At 39.7% G+C, this 20140-nt stretch overlaps 1 protein-coding gene across 1 annotated transcript in view; it reads right to left on the bottom strand.

The window, feature by feature from the left end:
- Nucleotides 1-2417: 2417 nt before the first annotated feature.
- AIM1 (absent in melanoma 1) overlaps nucleotides 2418-20140 on the bottom strand; it is a 41872-nt gene continuing 24149 nt past the window's right edge. Inside the window, exons 13-21 of the mRNA XM_010075907.1 lie at nucleotides 19960-20086; nucleotides 19741-19773; nucleotides 17954-18063; nucleotides 17564-17693; nucleotides 13534-13673; nucleotides 11439-11562; nucleotides 10093-10251; nucleotides 5230-5392; nucleotides 2418-2506 (exon numbers count right to left, since the gene is read on the bottom strand). Of these exons, the coding sequence (XP_010074209.1) occupies nucleotides 2418-2506; nucleotides 5230-5392; nucleotides 10093-10251; nucleotides 11439-11562; nucleotides 13534-13673; nucleotides 17564-17693; nucleotides 17954-18063; nucleotides 19741-19773; nucleotides 19960-20086 (1075 nt within the window). The remainder of the gene's footprint in view (nucleotides 2507-5229; nucleotides 5393-10092; nucleotides 10252-11438; nucleotides 11563-13533; nucleotides 13674-17563; nucleotides 17694-17953; nucleotides 18064-19740; nucleotides 19774-19959; nucleotides 20087-20140) is intronic.

The raw sequence follows: 20140 nt of genomic DNA, 5'->3' as shown, positions 1-20140 counted from the left end.
TCTAATTGTCCATATGAAACTTGTGCTGTCCTTTTTTTCCTTAGCCTTTTCTAGTTCTGTTCTCCTTTTTAAATATATATTGTTACTCACTCTAGTTCATTCTCAGAACCTGTAAACTTTTCCAATATTAAGTGGTCACATTGCTGTCTGACAACTAGTACTTTAATCTTGATATGGCAAATCTCTCATGGCATAACTAATCTGAATAGAAGCATAGAACAAAATCCATCTGTAACTGATAATTATTCTAATTGCCTAACTCCTGGCACAGATTCAGCTGACTATACTGTCTATGCAGGTAGGCTAGACATGATTTTGTCAGTAATCATGAGCCCCTGTTCCTTCCATACTCCCTATCACTGCTGGTGGTGATGAAGTGCTTGAGGGGTGTGTGTCTGTTGGTCTGTTTTTAAACTTACCATTTTGCCAGAGACAGGCTACGGCGTGACCTCCCCTGCAATTATGCAGGTAGATCAAAGGAAAGTGGTAACCTCTTAACTGAGAGGTGTACATTTACTGTGGTGCAGCAGGTACAGTGATGGAAAAACCATGTCATGCAGTGCTTCCACCAGGGGACAGAAGCAGCAGCCATGTGAACAGGGGCTCCATGTACAATTGCACTGAACACATGCTGGTATAGGAGAAGAATCCATTCCCCAGAGCCTGCAGTTATTCCACACCATGTATTCACTCCTTGTTAGCTAGCTGTTGCAGAGGAATTATGGACAGAGAAGGGCACAAGTCAGAAGCAAAACTGACCGTAAAATGTCAGCTTTTTACCTTTAAAAATAATTTCAATAAAAAGTTACCCAACTTAAATTTATTTGTAAAATGCTATATTATATATAGCAAGAGCACATCAATATGACAAAGTACCACTGTTTGAAACCAATAACACATTTTCTATGAAGAACTAAAGCAGCACATTTCAGAGCAACAAAACTTCAGTACGTCCATATAAAAGGAGGAAAATTAGTAAGGCACTTCCTCTAGGGGTGGCAACAAATAAAAGCACCAGTATCCTTTGAGGCAATACAATAGTAATGAAAATGTTAATTTTAAACAGACTTACTATGCAAGACAAAGGCCTGGATGCTCCTAGGAGCAGCTTGTAATAACACTGGTCTAAGCCAGAACAAAACACAGCAGCATAGTACAAGACTTTGTTTGCATTTTACCTTTTTGCCATCATTATTACGGAAAACTAACAAAACCAGGTTAAGAACAGGGCAATAGAAGAACCTCCTGCAGCCACCAGTATGTCTTACTTGTCACAAGCTCTTTACTAAACCAGTAACACTTCCTTTGACTGGGCATGTGTCCAGGCTTGGCTATGCCCCGTACTAGAGCAACCTGACGCTTCTGCCCAGCAGCAACCAGGAGCCAGGAGCCCACCACAGACACTGCTCTTCAACATCACCAGAAATACTTGCGAGGCTGGCATTCTCCATGGTAAGCCCAACAGGCAGTGGCTGAAAAGCTTAGCAACCATGGTGCTTGAGGTGCTTTTGCAGCCGAGTGATAGTTTCCCTAAAAATTCTTGTTTTCTATATGATACTGGAGTTCAGGAAGACTGTACTTACTGAAACTGTTTTAAAAGGTAAAAATTTGGCTTGGCAAAGAAGTAAAATACTCATAACTCAGAAAGTTAGGCAGCCTAGAAAATGGGCAAGTTCTTCATATTTCGATGCATCCTTTTGCTGGGCCCTCTCTTTTTCTAACAAACATCTACTAATTTACATCATCTCTCTACATGATAAAATCTAGAATTTGTTCTTAATTTAGGAATTACTATATTAGCATATTAACTATATTTGAAACCACATGTAAAAAATTATTTGGATGTGCTGTGTGCTAGCAGTCTTCAAACTTTCAGTAAACATAAGTTTATTCCAGTAAAACAAATATATTAATTTCCAGTAGTGAATACTTCTCTGTGCTACAGCCCATAGGTCCAAGTTGCTATATCCACATACACATTGCACTCCTGTCCTTTACAAAATAAGCTTTAATTATTTTTCAGGCCTTCTCTCAGTTAAAAAAAAAAACTTTAAAAAATAATTTAAAATTATGCTTACTGACTATTCTGGATTAACTACTCACTGACACAATTGTAACTTTATGAGGTCTCTCCCACCTCTAAGTTCTTTCCTTCTACCCAAAGGCATACTACCACTCTAGCTGACATTGAGGTGTGATGATTTACAAAAAAAACAAAGTTGAGAGATACCCAATATTTGATAGGGATAATAATCTTAGACAAAGAGGTGGAATCATTCTGTTGCTTGTTCTTTTTAAAACCTCAAAAAAAAAAGACAAAACTGTCATTGTTGATCCTGTATCCTTCAGAGGTGGCAGTGCTGATTCTTGTGTACAGAATAGTGACCAATTCAAACATCATCTCTGCTTGTTTGGGTTTATACAACAAGTGGTTCCCAACACTGCGTTAACTTTTCTTCGTTGACTGCGTTGACAACAACATGGTCACGATCATATTGCGTGCCCCCTGTAAAGAAAAATTTTGAGGACTGTAGATTATCTTTGAAACAAGAGACGTACTCTGGGTTTCAGGCCAACTCTGAAAGTGCTGGTGTAGACAGTTTCTCCTCTCCCCCCCCCAGCACTGAAAAGACAAACTCATTTTCATTACTGCCTGCTTCTGGAATTAAATCTTGAAACAAGAGAGCCTGTCTGCTCCTCTCCAGGCCTTCAGTAACCGAGTACCTCAGCTTTGTCAGCCTGGATGGCAAAGGAAGGAAACACTCCAGTACAGTCAGGCGTAGCTCCTTTAAGACTGTCACTTCCCAAAAGTCAAACAGCTGTTCAGTTTCCCCTCAACAGTGTCAGTTGTCATTTTGCTCTAAAGATGATGTTTACATGCTGAAATAAGTCCTGCTGCTAACAGACAATACGAGCATGACCACACCAGGGACAAGGCCTGGTACTCATTTACTCTTAGCCATTATAATCCTGTATTGTGACCATCTACTTTGCAAGTCTCCATACACAGAATATAACCCAATATTCAGCTGTTTCAACTGGCAGCTGAACACACAGTGACAAATATTACCCTTTCTTAGAGGGGCTTAATTTACTCACGATGCAATGCCACAGAAAAGCACCATTAGTATTCTGACTTAGGAAACATGGAAGCAAAGAAACATTCAACTGGAGCTAAAAGTCAGAATTGCCATTTTTTTTCCTTACATCTGGTACATACTGCAGAAGTGTAAGACACATGCATCTCGTGTAGTACAATACACCTGCAACAGCAGGTAGTATTCCCACTGGAAGCAGCCGTCCAGGCCGTCTTTCATTCTGCACTCCTGTAGCCTCACCCTCCCTGAATGTGAGTGAAAGACGTGCCTAGCAGCTGAAAGCTTATGATGAGTGTAACAAATACAGGTTCTAGCAAATCTCAGAAAGAAATATGCTGGGCACCTGGAGTCCTGCATGGACAGGCACATTTAAGAGCAGCTCTTTTGTACTAAGAAATGCCATCTCAAGCACCTTAGCTGATCTCCACTCCAGGAGTTTGGGGAAGGCTTTCTGGTGCCACTGTCCCAAATCAGAAAGGTCTCTGAGAAGGTTAACACCAATATGATTTCTCTTCTTCCCATCACCAGGCAATTACTAAAAAGCAGTAGAGAAATACAGCAGAAATAGTTGCAAAGTTCTTCAGAAAACAGAGAAAAAGAAGGGAATACCAGATCAAATACTACTGGAGGAAAAAAAACTAACCAGCAGCTACAAAACATACTAGCTACATAGCTCAGTTATCACTGCAAGGGCAACAAATATTTTGTAAGCAGTGTCTGACAATGTAAGCATGGTATAATGGGGAAAGATGGGATTTCTTTTAGCAGAACAAGAGCTTATTTACTTTCATAGAGCCGTGCTCTGGACAAGGCATTGCGCTATGCCAGGATATCCACAAGGTGGCATTGGTAACTGCACAGCTGAACAACTACATTGATTTGCTGAAGAGTTCATTAATGCTCTGCTTGTGGTCAAGAATGGGAATTGGTAGAAACAGGTAATGTTCCTACTAGACTTTCTCAAAGAAAAGCTAAATGTCCCTTCTCTTTCTTACTTACAGTACAGATGTATTTTTTTAAACTAAGAGTGCATCTACACTTTCATCACCAGAACTATCCATTGTGAAGTTCTTAAATTATAAATGCAGAATACATAATTGCTTTTAACATGATTAACTGAAGACAAGTCAGTGTAATAGTATTTCTGCTTGTGTGGTGCCACTTGGAGCTGACTTTAGAAAAAGGTATGCAGTCATTATGACTAAAGACTCTTCCTTGAACTGGAGTCTTGGTAAGTTTATAATAGGCAGTAGCTTTATATGGCAGTAAAGAGAATTTGTGAATATTTGTGCCACCATCCTGCCAGTCTTGTCCTTCTTAGTTACAAGGTGCTGACTTGTTCACTCTGGTATTTTTCTATTTCTGTTTTCTGTAGTTCATGTCACAGCATCAATCTGAAATTAATTTTTTAAACAGCTAGAAAAAAGAATGAACAGCTATAGGAAATTACTACTCCCTCCACTCCCTCAATGCAGAGTTATATAAGAACATCTGATTATGCTAATTCTGCTAATAATTTCATTTGCTGCTTTTACATATTTTCTATGAAACTATGAAAAAAAAGTTCAGAAACAGTATCTACATGAATCAAACTGCTGTGACAAAAGCAACTGTAAAACATGCATCAAGTGCACTCAGACCTTGGGCTGCTATGGCAGAATCTCATGTTTACAATAAAGGTACAACCATTAATAAACAAATAAAAACACTTTGGGCATCTAATCACATCAATGTATAGCTTTCCCACTATCCTTTGGGTGCTGCATCTATGACTACTATATAAGAAAATAAAAGTTAATGAGAAACTAGGTTTTTCTTGCTTCAGCATTTTTAAATAATTATATTCACATCACTCAGTGCCACATAAAATTAACTGAGGATATCTACAATGAGTGGACACTGGGAATACAAGATAAGCAAGTACTATGAGTTACTAAACTCTGTAAGAAAAATGAAATGAAGTCCTAGGGCCTGTTTATACAGGAGGTCAGACTAGCTAATCGGGTCTTTTTTGATTCTAGATTAAAGTAACTATAGCACCATCCTTAATTTATAGGCACATTTAGTGCCCATCCCACTGTAAATACCACGTAATTAAGACACAATGTAATGAGATAACACATTTGCTTACCTTTGATATCTAAAACCAGCTTAGGTTTCATCTTGCTATAAATCCTGCCATCAGGACTAATATGCCAATATTGTTTGTCTTCATTCCGCTCAAATGACAGACCAAGTTTAGAGCCAGGAGTTATAAGATTTCCAACAATTGTCAAGCAGCAATCCTCTGCCATCTGTATCATCAGAAAGGCAACAGCAATTATTCAAAAGGCCTTACTTGTAGTATCCACTGGTTTTTAAATCAGATAGGATAGATGCGAGCAGGTGAGAACGGAATCTAGGAACTAGTTTCCCTAAAGGAATGTATTTTTGCCCTAAACTCAAGACTACTTATTCTTCTTTTGTTCTGGTTTCTGCTGACACTCTCCACTACGTAAGAACATTAAAATGACCATGCTGTATCAGATCAAAAGGTGCAATTAGCACCTGCCTCTAGCAGTGACCAATAACATGCTATGGAAGATGACACTCACTCTGCTCTTCTATGCAGTATTTTCCCGGTAAACTCTCCCAGTCTACAGCAATTTCCAGCCCAGAGACTTTTCCATGCAGAGCTGGTACCTCTAGTATCTGGATGGTTTCTGTCCCATATGTGAATTTTTTAGTCACTTCCCACTGAGATAAATGTAACCCTTTTATGCATACACCCTTCCAGATCACAACCCATCTGTGGCAAGCAGTTCCAAATCTTAACTACTACTTCAGAAAAAAAAAAATTTGACAGGCAACTACTAGTTTTATTTTATGCTCTCCTCACCCCCCTTTCCCTCCCTTATTTTAAGGGATGTCTTGTCCACGCTATGTTTGCAGAGACTTCAATCATATCATCCCTCAAACTGCCCCCTTTGCAGTCTAACAAGTCCTAGCTGTTTCACCTCTTCCTTTGCACAGAAGCCCTCCATCTCTCTGCTCATTCTTTTTTTGTTCTTTAATTGTTTCTAGTTCAGCAACAACCTCTTAAGATAAAGGACATAACTGCACAGTACAGTGTATCAATTTCACAGTGTATCACAACAGTATTTTCTTCTTTGTTCTATATTCTTGTCCTAGCCATTTGTATTGATTTCAAAACTCTGCAAATGTCTTTATGGGTAAAAAAAGAACTGGCAAAAATCAAGCTTACTTGAATACTAAGGCTGTATTAGTAATACATTACAGTTAATCATTCTATGTGAACATAAGGCACAAAAAGAAAATATATAGGGAGTGGAAGCAAGAACGGGTTAGCTGGGAGGTATACAAAGAGGCTGTCCGAGCAGCCAGGGATCAGGTTTAGGAAAGCTAAAGACCAGACAGAATTAAATCTAGCCAGGGGCATAAAGGGGAACAAGAACTTCTACAAGTACATTGGTGATAAAATGAATACTAGGGAAGAAGCGGGCCCTCTCCGAAAGGAAACTGGAGACCTGGGCACAAGGGATATGGAGAAGGCTGAGGTGCTCAGTGACTTCTTTGCCTCGGTCTTCACCACCCAGGTTGCAGAAAGTGAAGGTAAGAACTGGGAGAAGGATGATCTGCCCACTGTAAGTGAGGATGAGGTTCGATACCATCTAAAGAACCTGAAGGTGCACAAGTCCATGGGACCTGACGAGATCCATCCACAGGTCCTGAGGGCGGATGAAGTTGCCAAACCATTAACCGTCATATTTGAAGGGTCATGGCAGTCTGGTGAAGTTCCCACCGACTGGAAAAGGGGAAACATAACCCCCATTTTCAAGAAGTGTAAAAAAGATGACCTGGAGAACTAGAACTACAGGCCAGTCAGTCTCACCTCTGTGCCTGGCAAGATCATGGAGCAAATCCTCCCAAAGGCTCTACTAAGGCACATAGAAAATGAAGGAGAGGTGACTGGTAACCAGCATGGCTTCACCAAGGGCAAATCCTGCCTGACAAACCTGGGGGCCTTTTATGATGGAGTTACGGCATCAGTGGACAAGGAAGAGCAGCTGACGTCATCTACCTGGCCTTCTGCAAAGCGTTTGACACTGTCCCGCATGACATCCTGGTGGCCAAATTGAAAAAATATGGATTTGATGGATGGACCACACGGTGGATAAGGAATTGTCTGGATGGCCACACTCAGAGTTGCGATCAATGGCTCAATGTCCAAATGGAGAATGCTGACGAGTGGCATTCCTCAGGGATCAGTACTATTTAATGTCTTTGTCCGTGACATGGACAGTGGGATCAAGTGCACCCTCAGTGAGTTTGTGGACAACACCAAGCTGTGTGGTGCAGTTGACATGCTAGAGGGAAGCGATGCCATCCAGAAGGACCTGGACAGGCTTGAGAGCTGGGCCTATGTGAGGGCCTACGTGAGCCTCATGAAGTTCAACAAAGCCAAGTACAAGGTCCTGCACATGGGTCAAGGCAATCCCCAGCACAAATACAGGCTGGGAGGAGAATGGATTGAGAGCAGCTCTGAGGCGAAGGGCTTGGGGGTGTCAGTAGATGAAAAACTGAACATGAGCTGGCAGTATGTTCTTGTGGCCCAGAAGGCCAACTGAATCCTGAGCTACATCAAGAGTGTGGCCAGCAGGCCCAGGGAGGAGATTCTCCCCCTCTGCTCTCTTGAGACCCCACCTGGAGTACTGCATCCAGCTCTGGGACCCCAATGCAAGAAGGATGTCGAGCTGTTGGAGTGGGTCCAGAGGAGAGCCACAAAGATGATCGGAGGGCTGGAACACCTCCCCTCTGAGGACAGGCTGAGAGAGTTGGGGCTGTTCAGCCTGGAGAAGAGAAGGCTCCAGGAGGACCTTACAGCAGCCTTCCAGTACCTGAAGGGGGCCTGCAGGAGAGATGGGGAGGGACTTTTTACAAGGGCATGTAGCGACAGGATGAGGGGTAATGGATTTAAACTGGAAGAAAGTGGATTTAGACTAGATATAAGGAAGAAATTCTTTACTGTGATGGTGGTGAGGCAATTGAACAGGTTGCCCAGGGAAGCTGTGGATGCCCCATCCCTGGAGGTGTTCAAGGCCAGGCTGGATGAGGCTTTGAGCAACCTGGTCTAGTGGGAGGTGTCCCTGTCCATGGCAGGGGGGTTGGAACTTGATGATTGCTAAGGTCCCTTCCAACCCAAACCATTCTATGGTTCTATGAACAGTGATTTTCAATAGATCTTGATAAGCCACCTTATAACTTCTAAATGGACTTCAGTGGCACATTAAAGAGACACCCATCTGCCATTGTTGACATGGCCCTAAATTATTAATTATACAGTTTTGAAAAAGTGGTACTTCTTACTGTCATAACCTAGAATTGAAGTAAATCAATGTAGCTCTGCAGTTCTGAAATTCTCATTTGTTTCTAGGCTGCTACTTCACCCATCCCCAAGAAACTCATGAAGAGTGACGAGACCTGAATTCATATCTGCTATTCATATCTTTTTCTAACAGAATGAGCAGAATGACTTTCATAACCTACTTACTGATTATCCTACCTACCTAAAACAGCCTTTCCTTGAAAACCTCAGGCAACACCTCAAGATACCATGACTCAGGAGTCACTGAGATGACCTAAGCTTACAGGAAGAAAGGCACAGGTTCTTCCAATGACCTGTCTCTGCCTACGTGCACGTACCTATCCACCCATGAGCTCAATTTTGGTTTTAAAATGTGGTGAAAACCAATATTTTGTGCAAAATACTTTTGCTGCCATTCAACAGAAAGATGGCAGAGCTCTGTAAGAGTTCAGTCATTTAAGATGAATGTTGACAGCTTGCACTCGGCACTAAGCTACCTGATTGCTATACAGCACGAGCTGTGTCTTTTCTGCACAGATAAACTGCTTTATGAAATACAGAGATGGGGAAAAAAACCAAGAGCATTTCTCCAACGCCATGTAATACCACACTGTCACGATATGAATACTTTCAGTGAAATGTTTCAGAGGCACTGTCAAGAGAAGTCATTTGTATGTGATATTAAGGCTTTTAGCTTTGCATCATTTTGCCGTCTGCATAAATCCCTTTTACTACTGCATGTGTTCTGTAAACATGTCCAAACAATGCCTTAGCTTATTAACAGTAAGATTTTTCCCTCCAGCATAGATGACATAGTTATAAATGGCTCCTTTGAAGTTATACAATCCTATAGAAAAAAGTTCACATGATTCTTTGCAGTCAAGCTGTTTAACAGTATTAAAGTAACTTAATTTTCTTTGGCTGGCATTCCTACCTAAGACTGTTCATGCTTAAACATTATGAACTGTGCATACCTCTGCTCACCTCAATGACAGTTTGCAGATGATTAGTTTTATGGACTGTGAGAAAAGTAGGACTTCATTTGGAAACTGGTACAGAAGAATGGAAAAGGGATGAATTTGACAAATAACAGGGATAATGAGAAAAAAACAGCCAAACAAACAAAAAAAATCCAAAAAACTGAAAGAGTAAGATTTGAGCTTTAAGCTTGCGTGAATGCGGAAGAGGATATAACCTACATTACACTAATGGACCTACCACAAGGTATGTACAGTTCAAAATATTATCAGGAAGGGTCTGCATTTTAAAAGAGCTTCCCTGCTTTGAAACTTTTGTGATATTTTCACTGTGGAGAAAGAAAGCATGAAAGTGGAAGGAGCTCATGAAGAGCAAGACAATAATCTTCTGGTGTTCAGTGTACTTATGAAGCTACAATTCTTTAGGGGAAAAGCAGATCATAACTAAAATCTCTCAAAATTTTGATTATATCAAAAAACGTATCATACAACTAGTTCATATAACAAAACCAACAAAAAACAAGAAAAATATTATATTACAGCAGAAATGGAATAAGCCTATAAAACAAACTAGGATGATACAGGGTTTGAATTCAGAACACCCTACTATTGGAAAGGAAAAGAGAAAATTTACATTGAACTTGAACCTCACCCGGCACCTTATGGATCCATCCTGATAAACCCAGATCTGATCATCTGAGTCTGTGTCTTCTGCAACCTGTATTCTGAGAAGATTCAGATTGTCTAAGTTTCCATCAGCTGACATGAATTTTCCTGTTTCCTTGTTTCGAAGCCTGAAGTACACACGTTTCTGCAGAAAACAACACAACTCTTTAACCAGAGTCTCGGCGCAGAACACACCCTGCTCTGGTTAACTTCAGAGCAATTACTGTTCAGTGCTGAAACCCATGCCTCCCTCTTTCTTTCAGAAAGCTTGACTTTTCTATTTTAGAATTTAATTCCAAAGTCCGTAAGTCTTTAGGACAAGCCAAGCTTTGAGAACTCACCATTGTGCATGGAGAGTTTTAGGCTTTCCTATGCTCTGAGGTCAGCACACAGTGAAAAGCTAAGATTTTTTAATTCACAGCAGCACTAACTTCTCTCTGCTTACTTCTTGTATGGATGCTCTTAACTTTCATTAAGGGTGCACTTCTGCAGTGCTGCTTATTTCACTGGCAGTAAGTATTGCACTGCACATGCATGCTGTGGCTTGTTACACATTAACATGTCTGTTTAGACAAGCTCTCAGCCAGGGCAGTCGAAACACATTATTCTGAATTCTGCTTAAGGCTATACAAAGACAATGCTATGACAGCAAGCAAATGCATTTGGTTACAGGTCCAGGTAATCTGTGAATTAGAAAAAGGTGTTTCCTCAATAAAACATGGCTCAACAAGAACCTCAAATGTTAATGCTCACAGGACTGCTGCAATAGTGGACCAAATCACATGGTCCTTATTTAGTGAACAAAATGAAAAGGACACCACAAGAATAAGTTTTGCATTAGATTTGCAAATTATTCTGCTATGCAATAAGCAGGGAAGGACCTTCCCCCCTAATCCACACAAAATCACTATCAATTGAAGTATCTGATTTTGTTGACCAATTTGCTTTTTGTTCCAAAAATAATGCAGATAGAGACAGCATGACAGTGACCAGTCTGGGCACTTATAAAACAACACAAAATAATTTATATGTTGTAGTTGTAGCCATTATTTGTTAAAATATTTTTGCAAATCCTTATATGCTGTCTTCTATGCTTTGGTTTAAAGTATACTTAATGAACAGTTTAAGCAGTAGAACTGCAAAGCCATGTAGCATAATCAAACAGATTTTATTAGAAGTGAAACTACGGAGCGATCTCTTTGCACAATTGCCACTGCTGAAGCTTGTGATATGCATCAAGACTGTAACATTGCTTTCAACTGTATAGTATCCCCCTACTCCATTATAAAATATAAATTAGGACTTGACAATCTCACTTCAGAGCCTACTCACCTGCAGTAAAGGTCTCAGAGAACCTATCTGACAATAGCCACTCACTTTATACCAATCTGGAATTTCATTTGGTGACAACAACATCTGACGCCCCCTGTAATTACTATGCTCATAAATTATCCATCTATGAGAAAAAAGAAAAAAAAAGACAGAATGCTTTTACTGCCAAATCCTGCTTTGGAATCAATAAACGCGGTTGATAGAAATTTGTCCCAGAGCGTACCAGCACTTAGCTTTGGAAAGCCAACGACCTTTTTAACAGGTCTTCAAAATAATAAAATCATGTCCTGATTTAGATGAACTGCATTAAGATGAGTACACTGGAGTTCACATTTTAAAGTCCTGTTATTTAAAAATTAAAAGCTGAATTAAACAAAGCATTTTCTTGCCTTAAAGGGAGAACTTTTAAATATAACATGTTTTCAGGAGGTACTGTGACTCCTCAAGGAGCATATATGTATATGCTACATATGCTGCATATGCTAGATTGCTGCATGTGCAGAACCAGTAGTTCAGTGTATCTTAATTTGGACAGGCCTGACCCACATGGGAAAGAACTACCAGGGATACAGATTGCAACAAGCAAATACTGGAACCCGGGAACTGCAACAGGGTGAAGTTCTTTAGGGTATTCTGACAGAGGTTTTATTTCAGAACACCTTTCTTTACAAATACAGGGAAGGGGAGACAGAGAGAGAAAAAGCATAGAGAAAAATTTTGTTTAGTGTTCCCTAGCACACATCCAACCATGCTTACAATCACATTGAGAGCAACCTGGCAGAACCCAACTTCCACTTCTCTACTATTGGACAGGCAGTGAATTACAACTAGACTTTTAAACACACTGCAATACAGTGCAATTTGTTGAGTTTTCTCACACTGATTTGCTGGGACTGTCCAATAGCCATAGGTTTCTGAGTACACAAACACTCAATACACACATTTTCCTGTTACCTCCTTTCCTCTGACTGATTTGACAGTAGGTGTCTATATCCCAAAGAGGCATACTCACCTTAAATTTTGGTGCTTTTTCACAGCCTAATACACATCTATTCCCAGGTATGAAATTAAGAGAATTATAAATGGATGCCTCTTAGCAAAACAAGAGAAGATGAAAACCCCTCAATAAGAGGCAGTAGGGGCAAGGACACTCCGAACTTTGTATTTTGACACATTTCAGCAGCTGACACTGCTATAATGAAATCAGAAGCTTCATATCATACTCTATACACTTCAGTGATCAACCAGAAAAAACCCATATCTATTCATCGGACAGGAAACATGCACAATTCAAAATCAACTATACTGGGGTTATGGTGAAAGGTACTGAATTAAGAATACGGAGTGTTGTACCTTTTCTTACGACCTTTATGTTTCAAACTTCAGTTCAGAGTGCTAATGAAACCCTTTGACCAGCTTCTCCATATGGGGAAAATGGCTTGCTCTACATATCTGGTATTAGCTATCCACTTGAGGGCAGTCTTAAGCTATCCAACAGCATCTCTAGCACACCCCTTGGAAATTTACCTCTTCAGAAGAACACATTTAAATGCAAAGCAACAGTAACAAGAATCTATCGTGAAAAAACTGCTAGATTTACAACGAAGAGTCTGACCCAATTCCTGAAATAAAAAGGATTATTATTACTGCCAAAAGGGGCCAGATCATGATCTGATTGTACCACTGCGTCCATAACACCTAGGTAAAAGGAAGAACGTGAAGACTTATTTAAAACATTTTGAACTTCTGACACATGACACAGATCACGAACTGAATGATTTTTTTAATGATTGAGACCTAAACCAAGACCACAGAAGTTGGTTTTAAGGATGCTATGCAAGCTGGCTTTTATAATATGGCATGAGAGAAGACACCAGTTTCCTAGTGAGCTTTTTTCAAATTCATTTCAACTTCTAGCACAGGGCACCAGCCAGTGATAACATATTGTTGGATCAGGATTTGAAAAAGAGTCTGCATTCATGCACTGCACACATCATGATATTCTAATTTTATACTCCTTGGTTTCCAACACCTGTAATTTTTCTGTTAAATATGTACATCATTCTAAAGAAACAAAAAATTACTTTAAACTTACACGCCGCCAAGGACTTGAACTGAAGCTATTCGAGGATTGTATCCCAGGAACTGGAGATTTAAGACTTCTGTACTGAATTCAATTTTCTTTCCTTGGAAACCCACCTTTTCAAAAAGAGCTATGCACGGCTCAGAAAGCTCCTGCAAAAGGAAGATGAGCACTTTTACAGGATGCTACAACTCCAGATGGTGACTGTGAACACAAAGCCCTTTTATTTCAGAAGTTTCTTCTTGATCGTTTAAGATCAAAGACCCCAAATACCGTTTTTGCTCTCCAACAGGTTACTTAAAAGAAATTTAAAATGAAAAGTCCTTATACAAAATGCACAAGGGATGTTCTTGCCTGGAACATAAAACCTCCTTAACTTAAGGCACACACAAATGTCTCTGTGTTTGATTCCTGCATAATATCATAAGTATGTATTAAAAGACATTTTAATTAATGCCATATCCCTCTTCCATTGCACTAAACCCCAATCACTGTAGGAATTTTCATCTTCAGACTTAAACACACAGTAAGATAATACTGATTTCTACAGCTTCAAATGATGACACAGCCTTGTGAGGACTGCTTTTCACTCACACCTCTCATTTTTAACTCTTATAGTAGGTTATGGCAACATCAATCTTTGACTAGACAAAAGCTTCAACATTTGTATTTCTGAGGTGAAAGTCACGATTCAAGCAAAAACTGTAACATCTGCACCCTCCAAATTGCTGTGAGGAGATGATTCTTGTGCCTCTGTCAAAATGCTTCTGGTGTCCAAGGGATTCTGCCCACATGAAGCTCCCTGCATCACTGAATCCATTTAAAATGACTTCTGGGTAATGAACCTTGGACTCTTTTCCATGAGGCAAGGTATCTGTGGCTGACTGGAAATAACCTCTCACAATTAAGGCCTTCTCCTGGAAGCAAGGAGGTAAGGGTTTGAAATCCCTCAGGGTAAAGTCAATTAAATCAGAGTGTCTCGGTGTTACAGTTTATGATCATAGACAGAAATGCCCCTGACACACCCTCTCTCACAAGTCATCCAGCCAATGACTGCATAAAACCAATGCCATAGCCAGAAGAGCTCCCTCCTGCTGGCATGTGTTTGGTATGCTCAAAACATATCAGCTGGATCGGGAACGCCCGATATGATGCGAAGTCTCAACAGACTCACATCTGGCCTCAGGCGTGGAAACAGGCCCTCCAAGGCAGAGGTGGCTCCATACACGCATGGCAGTGGATACCCGTCCTTCCCTGTGACTTTGTTACGCAAGACCTCATGTCTACCAATTTATACACAGTGCTTAAATTCCTCTTTAATCTTCCTCTAGGTGTTTAAGGGCCTGAATGACAGTCTTACATGAGCATCACCATTAACTCCGCAGTAGTCCAGGCTGTCACGCAGCAGCTGAGCTATGCTTCCTGATGGCACACAGGCTGCTTGGCTGCAGAAAATGCCAGGAGAGGCCTTCCAGCTTACTCCAAAATCACCATGAAAGGTTAACACTAGACTGTCATGTGTTGTCACAGGTAAAGAGCCCAACCAGAACAGTCATACCATGATGATACCCGGTGTCTCTGACCCCTCAGCACTTTTACTGACCTGCACCTGCACTAATATGAGAAAAAAACTTCACGGTGAGGGTGACAGAGCACTGGAACAGGCTGCCCAGAGAGGTTGTGGAGTCTCCTTCTCTGGAGACATTCAAAGCCCGCCTGGATGCGTTCCTGTGTGATCTGATCTAGGTGTTCCTGCTCCGGCAGGGGGATTGGACTAGATGATCTTTCGAGGTCCCTTCCAATCTCTAACATTCTGTGATTCTGTGGCACACAACTGATCAGGCAGCAGCCCTTGAGCCATACACAATGCTTCAGAAATAATCTACTTAGGAAGAAAACACACAGACAGAAAAGCTAATCCTCCAATTTTCTGCCACACCTTCCGCTCTGAGCGTTTTTTACATTCAGCAGCAACACTGTTATATAAAACATTCCCCACAGCGAAAAGTGCAGTTTTCTAACTTTTAGTTCTTCCCACATACTGCACTGTATGAAGCTGACTCTCCTGTATATCTACATTCAGTTATTTCACAGTTTCTCATTACAAAGAAGTATTTTCAGCATGGCTGTTCAAGGATAAACCACACTGACAGTTGTTTTCATACTATGTTCAGGGAAAGGAACATGTAGCATTTTTCCTTCTTGAATTTGCTATTTTCTATCTGTAGCACAACTATGTGGAGCATGCAAAGTAAGTACAATCAAGCAAAGATACAGTGCTATAAAAACCCAAAAACCTTGAGCCTATGAACAAAATCCCTTTTAACTTTCACTTCCAAGTTTATGAAATATCCCTTTCATTTCCTTGTTTTATGGTACGTTAGGAATCGAGCCCTGCAAAGGGGAGTTAAACTAGGTAAGTATAGCAATTTGACATATTAAAATAGAAAAGGTGCTTCTTGTATATAAATGTCACAGAAAAAAATCCCAGGGAAAGTTGTGGGAATGGCAGACAGTAGGGAGGAATTAAGACTAGCCATGCCAAAAAAATCAGTCCCAAAATAAACATGATAGGTGAAACCAGCATCTGGAATAGTACGGTTCAAGCTTGTGTAAAATTATGAAAAATGAACAGTATAATATGATCATTTCCATCCAACTTCTTATTCTCAGTATTCTTGTTTACTAACAAACTGCTGAGCAAAGCAATGCATTTTCCTCTTCTCCACAGGTGGGAATCCTCTAAAGAAGGAAGAAGCAGCACATGACTTACAAATAGATGCAGCTCTGTAGTACTGTCTGAATTATCATGATAAACTGTAGAGGTAGAACAACTTTCAGAAGTTTTAAAAACTTGAAGAAGCACAAAACTGGCATTTGGCTGTTTGAACACAACAGTCTCTGTCATGAAAAATAAATCTTCCCAAAGTAAGCCAGTCCTTCCAGCTTGAAACAAGCATTTAAAACCCAAGAACTTCACACTGACATGTAAAAAAAGAGCCTATTTTAATTCATGGTGATCACCCACCAAACTCAGCTAGAAACACTTCTGTTGTTTTTAATGGGATATGTCTACCGGACAGCCAAAGAGTTCAGAAGACAGACGCACTCACTGCAGATGTTTGTTTACACTATACATCAAAATGAACATGAGACATGAAAGAGGATGACACATTTTAGTTCTCCTTCGTCAACTGCTACATCGCTGACGGGTTACCAAAATTACAGTGGAGCGCAATAAAGTTTCCAAATTCAAAGAAGAGAGTCAATAGTGTACTCCTCCTTTTTTAAAATGAGTACCATCTCTTCATATTGCCCTAAGTTCCTGGATTCTTGACCACATTTTGACAGTAATTACTTTGATCTTAAAAGATACTTGCAGATTCCATAAGTGATCCATCATAATGATTGGTTATAGGCTTGAGCAAACTCATTTCTGACTACTGATGAATTACAAAATATGTAAATGTTGTTTAGGTTTGTATCCACCACACATGAAAATAATACTGTCTGATTTTACCAAATGGCACTGAGTGTTGCTTTACTTTAGGAGGCTATATTATTTCATGATTAACTCTAATTGCATTTGCCTGATGATAGCAATAGTGTTTTATAATTACATGTATTTCATGCAAAGTTGCTTAAGTCTGCTTTTCTAATATGCATAAAATGCAAGGTCTGCAGTACAGATATTTCTTCATACTGTCCTACTGACATTCCTCAACCCACTCTAAGTGGTCTCTCCTACTGGGAAATAGTCTATTTGACATATCCTTGACTTTTTTACAGAAGTCCCTTTGAAAGCTGTTCTTAAGAACAGTGATGCCAGACAGCTCCTTCTGTGATGTCCTCTCCTTTGCAAAAACAGCACAGAGGTCAAAAAAAAATTACTCCAGATAAGACATTTAATTGCTACTGCATAGGAAAAGAAACCCAGAACTCCTCTGTTGTCGCTGTGCCCTTATCATTTTTACTGTCATAAAAAATGGGAGATCAGAGTCAGTGTACTTATCTTTACAATATTTCTAGTATCTTTACTTACAATATTTATAATCCGTAAAGATTTTAGAACTGCTTCAGGTGAACAGCCCATTGCCGTCAGATCAGGATAGATTCCTTCTTCTAACACATACTGGTTACCGGAGAATTCTTCCTGGTCATACACTATGCAGCTGCAGGAAGAAGAAGAAACTGCTTCTTAAGAATTCTGTCCAAGTAAAACAATGCTAGTGTTTCTCAGTCTTTAGCAAAAGCTACTGAGAAACATTATTTACAATGTTTTGTCCTGACAAGCTAAAGATTGATGTGTATACTGCAAAGCATTGTTTTCTGTAAGTCCCCAATATGTGAAACCAGGTGTTAGAAAGCTGTTTGCTTTTTTAAAACTTTTACCATTTTAGTGATTTTGCAATATTCATTCAATATAACTTACCTGCCATCTAAAATTTTTGAAGACTTCACAACAAATGAATCAATACATCTTGTGTTTTTTTCAAATATTTGGCAGCTACCCTTGAATTCAGGCTCTGAAAATAACTGGACCTTTAAAAAGTTATAAACATATTTAAAAACAATTCATTCTTCAACTTGCAGCAACGTCTCTACCATTACTTCTACAACTCTATTAAAACATACTTAAAACACACAGACTTCCTCAGTTAGATATATTTTTTTTGTTATCTCTTTAGTGTTGCAATCCTTGTTCAAGACAGCAAGGTAACAACACCAAAAATTACTTCTGGCTGTAAATCACTCATTAACATACAAAATAATTCTGCTGGAGAAGATTTTAAAATTCCCACAGAATGGCCACAACAGGCATATCTTTAGAAAAGTGACATAAACAGTTTTGGTTTAGATTATTAACCCATTTAATCTCCAAACTACATACTCTTCCCACTAAATGAAAACTGTCTCTCGGAACATAAATGGTGCATAATCTTGGCAAAGTATTCAGCACGCCAACAGGCATGGTATATATTCCCAGGGTAAAAGGGCCTTATGTGCCTGTTACAACTATTCTTACAGTCATGTCAGTTCTTCTTTCTCTGCTCAGAGGATAGGTCACCCAGAGTCTTTTCCCTTTGTCAAAAAAAAAAAAATTCTAAGCAGCAAACCTGCTAATTTGGTTAGAGGATAATTAACCCTGATCACACAGAAGTCATTCACATTATCATGTCTACCAGCTTTATTCACCCTTAACAGAGATACGAGTGTGGGCATGTACAGCATTCTCCAAAGAGGAACATGCTGACGAGGGATGCAGTCTGTTGACTACAAGCTATTACTTCTTTGTTTCCTTAGGATAAGGTCTTAACAGCCACATAATATATAGATCCAAATATTTTCTCATGCACATAGCTCAAAGTAAGCAGCCTTGAGATTTTTACTCCCCATAGAGATTCCAGTGAGGCATGCTACTAACAAAGAATGCAAAATGAGACAGCTAAGACTTTTTAGTTTTCAGTTCCATGAAATACTTCCACTTTTACTGAAATTAAAATAGAAGTAACTTTGCACAGGGACAAACATGAAAAGGTTCAGAATTATGAAAGGATGAAAAAAGCAGTCCATTAGCCTCACTGTCAAAACTACATATTACTACTTGCACATAGGAGACAGTCTAACATAAAAATATGTTAACTTACTGAACAGACAAGTTCTCCCTCCCATTTCCTTCTCTTAGTTACTGACAAAGATGGCATCAACTTTTAAGCACAACTCAGTAGTATTTGTGAGTGAATGAGCTTCCCTTAAAGCACAACCACCATCAGCAGAACTGTTAACCAAGGAACTGGCTTCAAAAGGAATTAAGTCACAATCGTACCATGAACAACAACATCTAACTTGCAGAGCTGTCACTTCAGCAACAGAATCCAGGTACCTGCATGTCTGCATAGAAAGCTGCAGGCTCCAGCTCCTCAGAACAATCACTGATACCCAAAAACAGCTCACTTGCTGAACCAAAACATTGCCTGTGCCCTGAGAAACTTCTGATGGCAGCTGTGTATTAAATCCCACCTTCCTTGGGCCTTAATGTGCTTTACTTAAGAGGTTTGGAAAGCAGTCTTCCTTCACCTGCAGTTCTCACTCTTTATCTGGCTAGCCAACCATCTGTGAAAATACCTGGGTGTTACACTAGAAAAAAAGCCATTTCTTTATTTATACATGTTATAGACACTACACAGTATGTTTCATGAATTTAGAGAAGTATCTTACCTTGGCCTTACCCCTCTCACTTCCAACAATGTCCTGCAAAAATTTAGAGGGGGAAGAAAAAGGAAAAAAATGTTTTAAACAGTGATAAAGTAATAAATGTATAAAAATTTACTATGAATTATTGTTTAAAGAATGTAAATAAACTGAATTTGACAGAAAAAGTATAGCTCCAAATACTCCAGAGAAACTTGCCAAACAAGTATAAAATTAACTCCTTACCATAATGATGGGTTGCACCGAGGATATTTTGCAATTCTTTGCCCCCCAGGCCTCAATGCTGGGATATAACCCTTTAGACAGTATATACTGCTCCCCTGTAAACTCAGGATTCTCATAAGCCACCCACCTAAGAGAGAGAAAAAAAGAAGGTGATGGGTAGAAGTCACACTACTTTTACAAA

The sequence above is a fragment of the Pterocles gutturalis genome, unplaced genomic scaffold, assembly GCF_000699245.1.
Source record: "Pterocles gutturalis isolate BGI_N339 unplaced genomic scaffold, ASM69924v1 scaffold4048, whole genome shotgun sequence".
In the NCBI taxonomy this organism is placed as follows: Eukaryota; Metazoa; Chordata; class Aves; order Pterocliformes; family Pteroclidae; genus Pterocles; species Pterocles gutturalis.
This window is presented reverse-complemented; position numbering and strand designations above follow the sequence as displayed.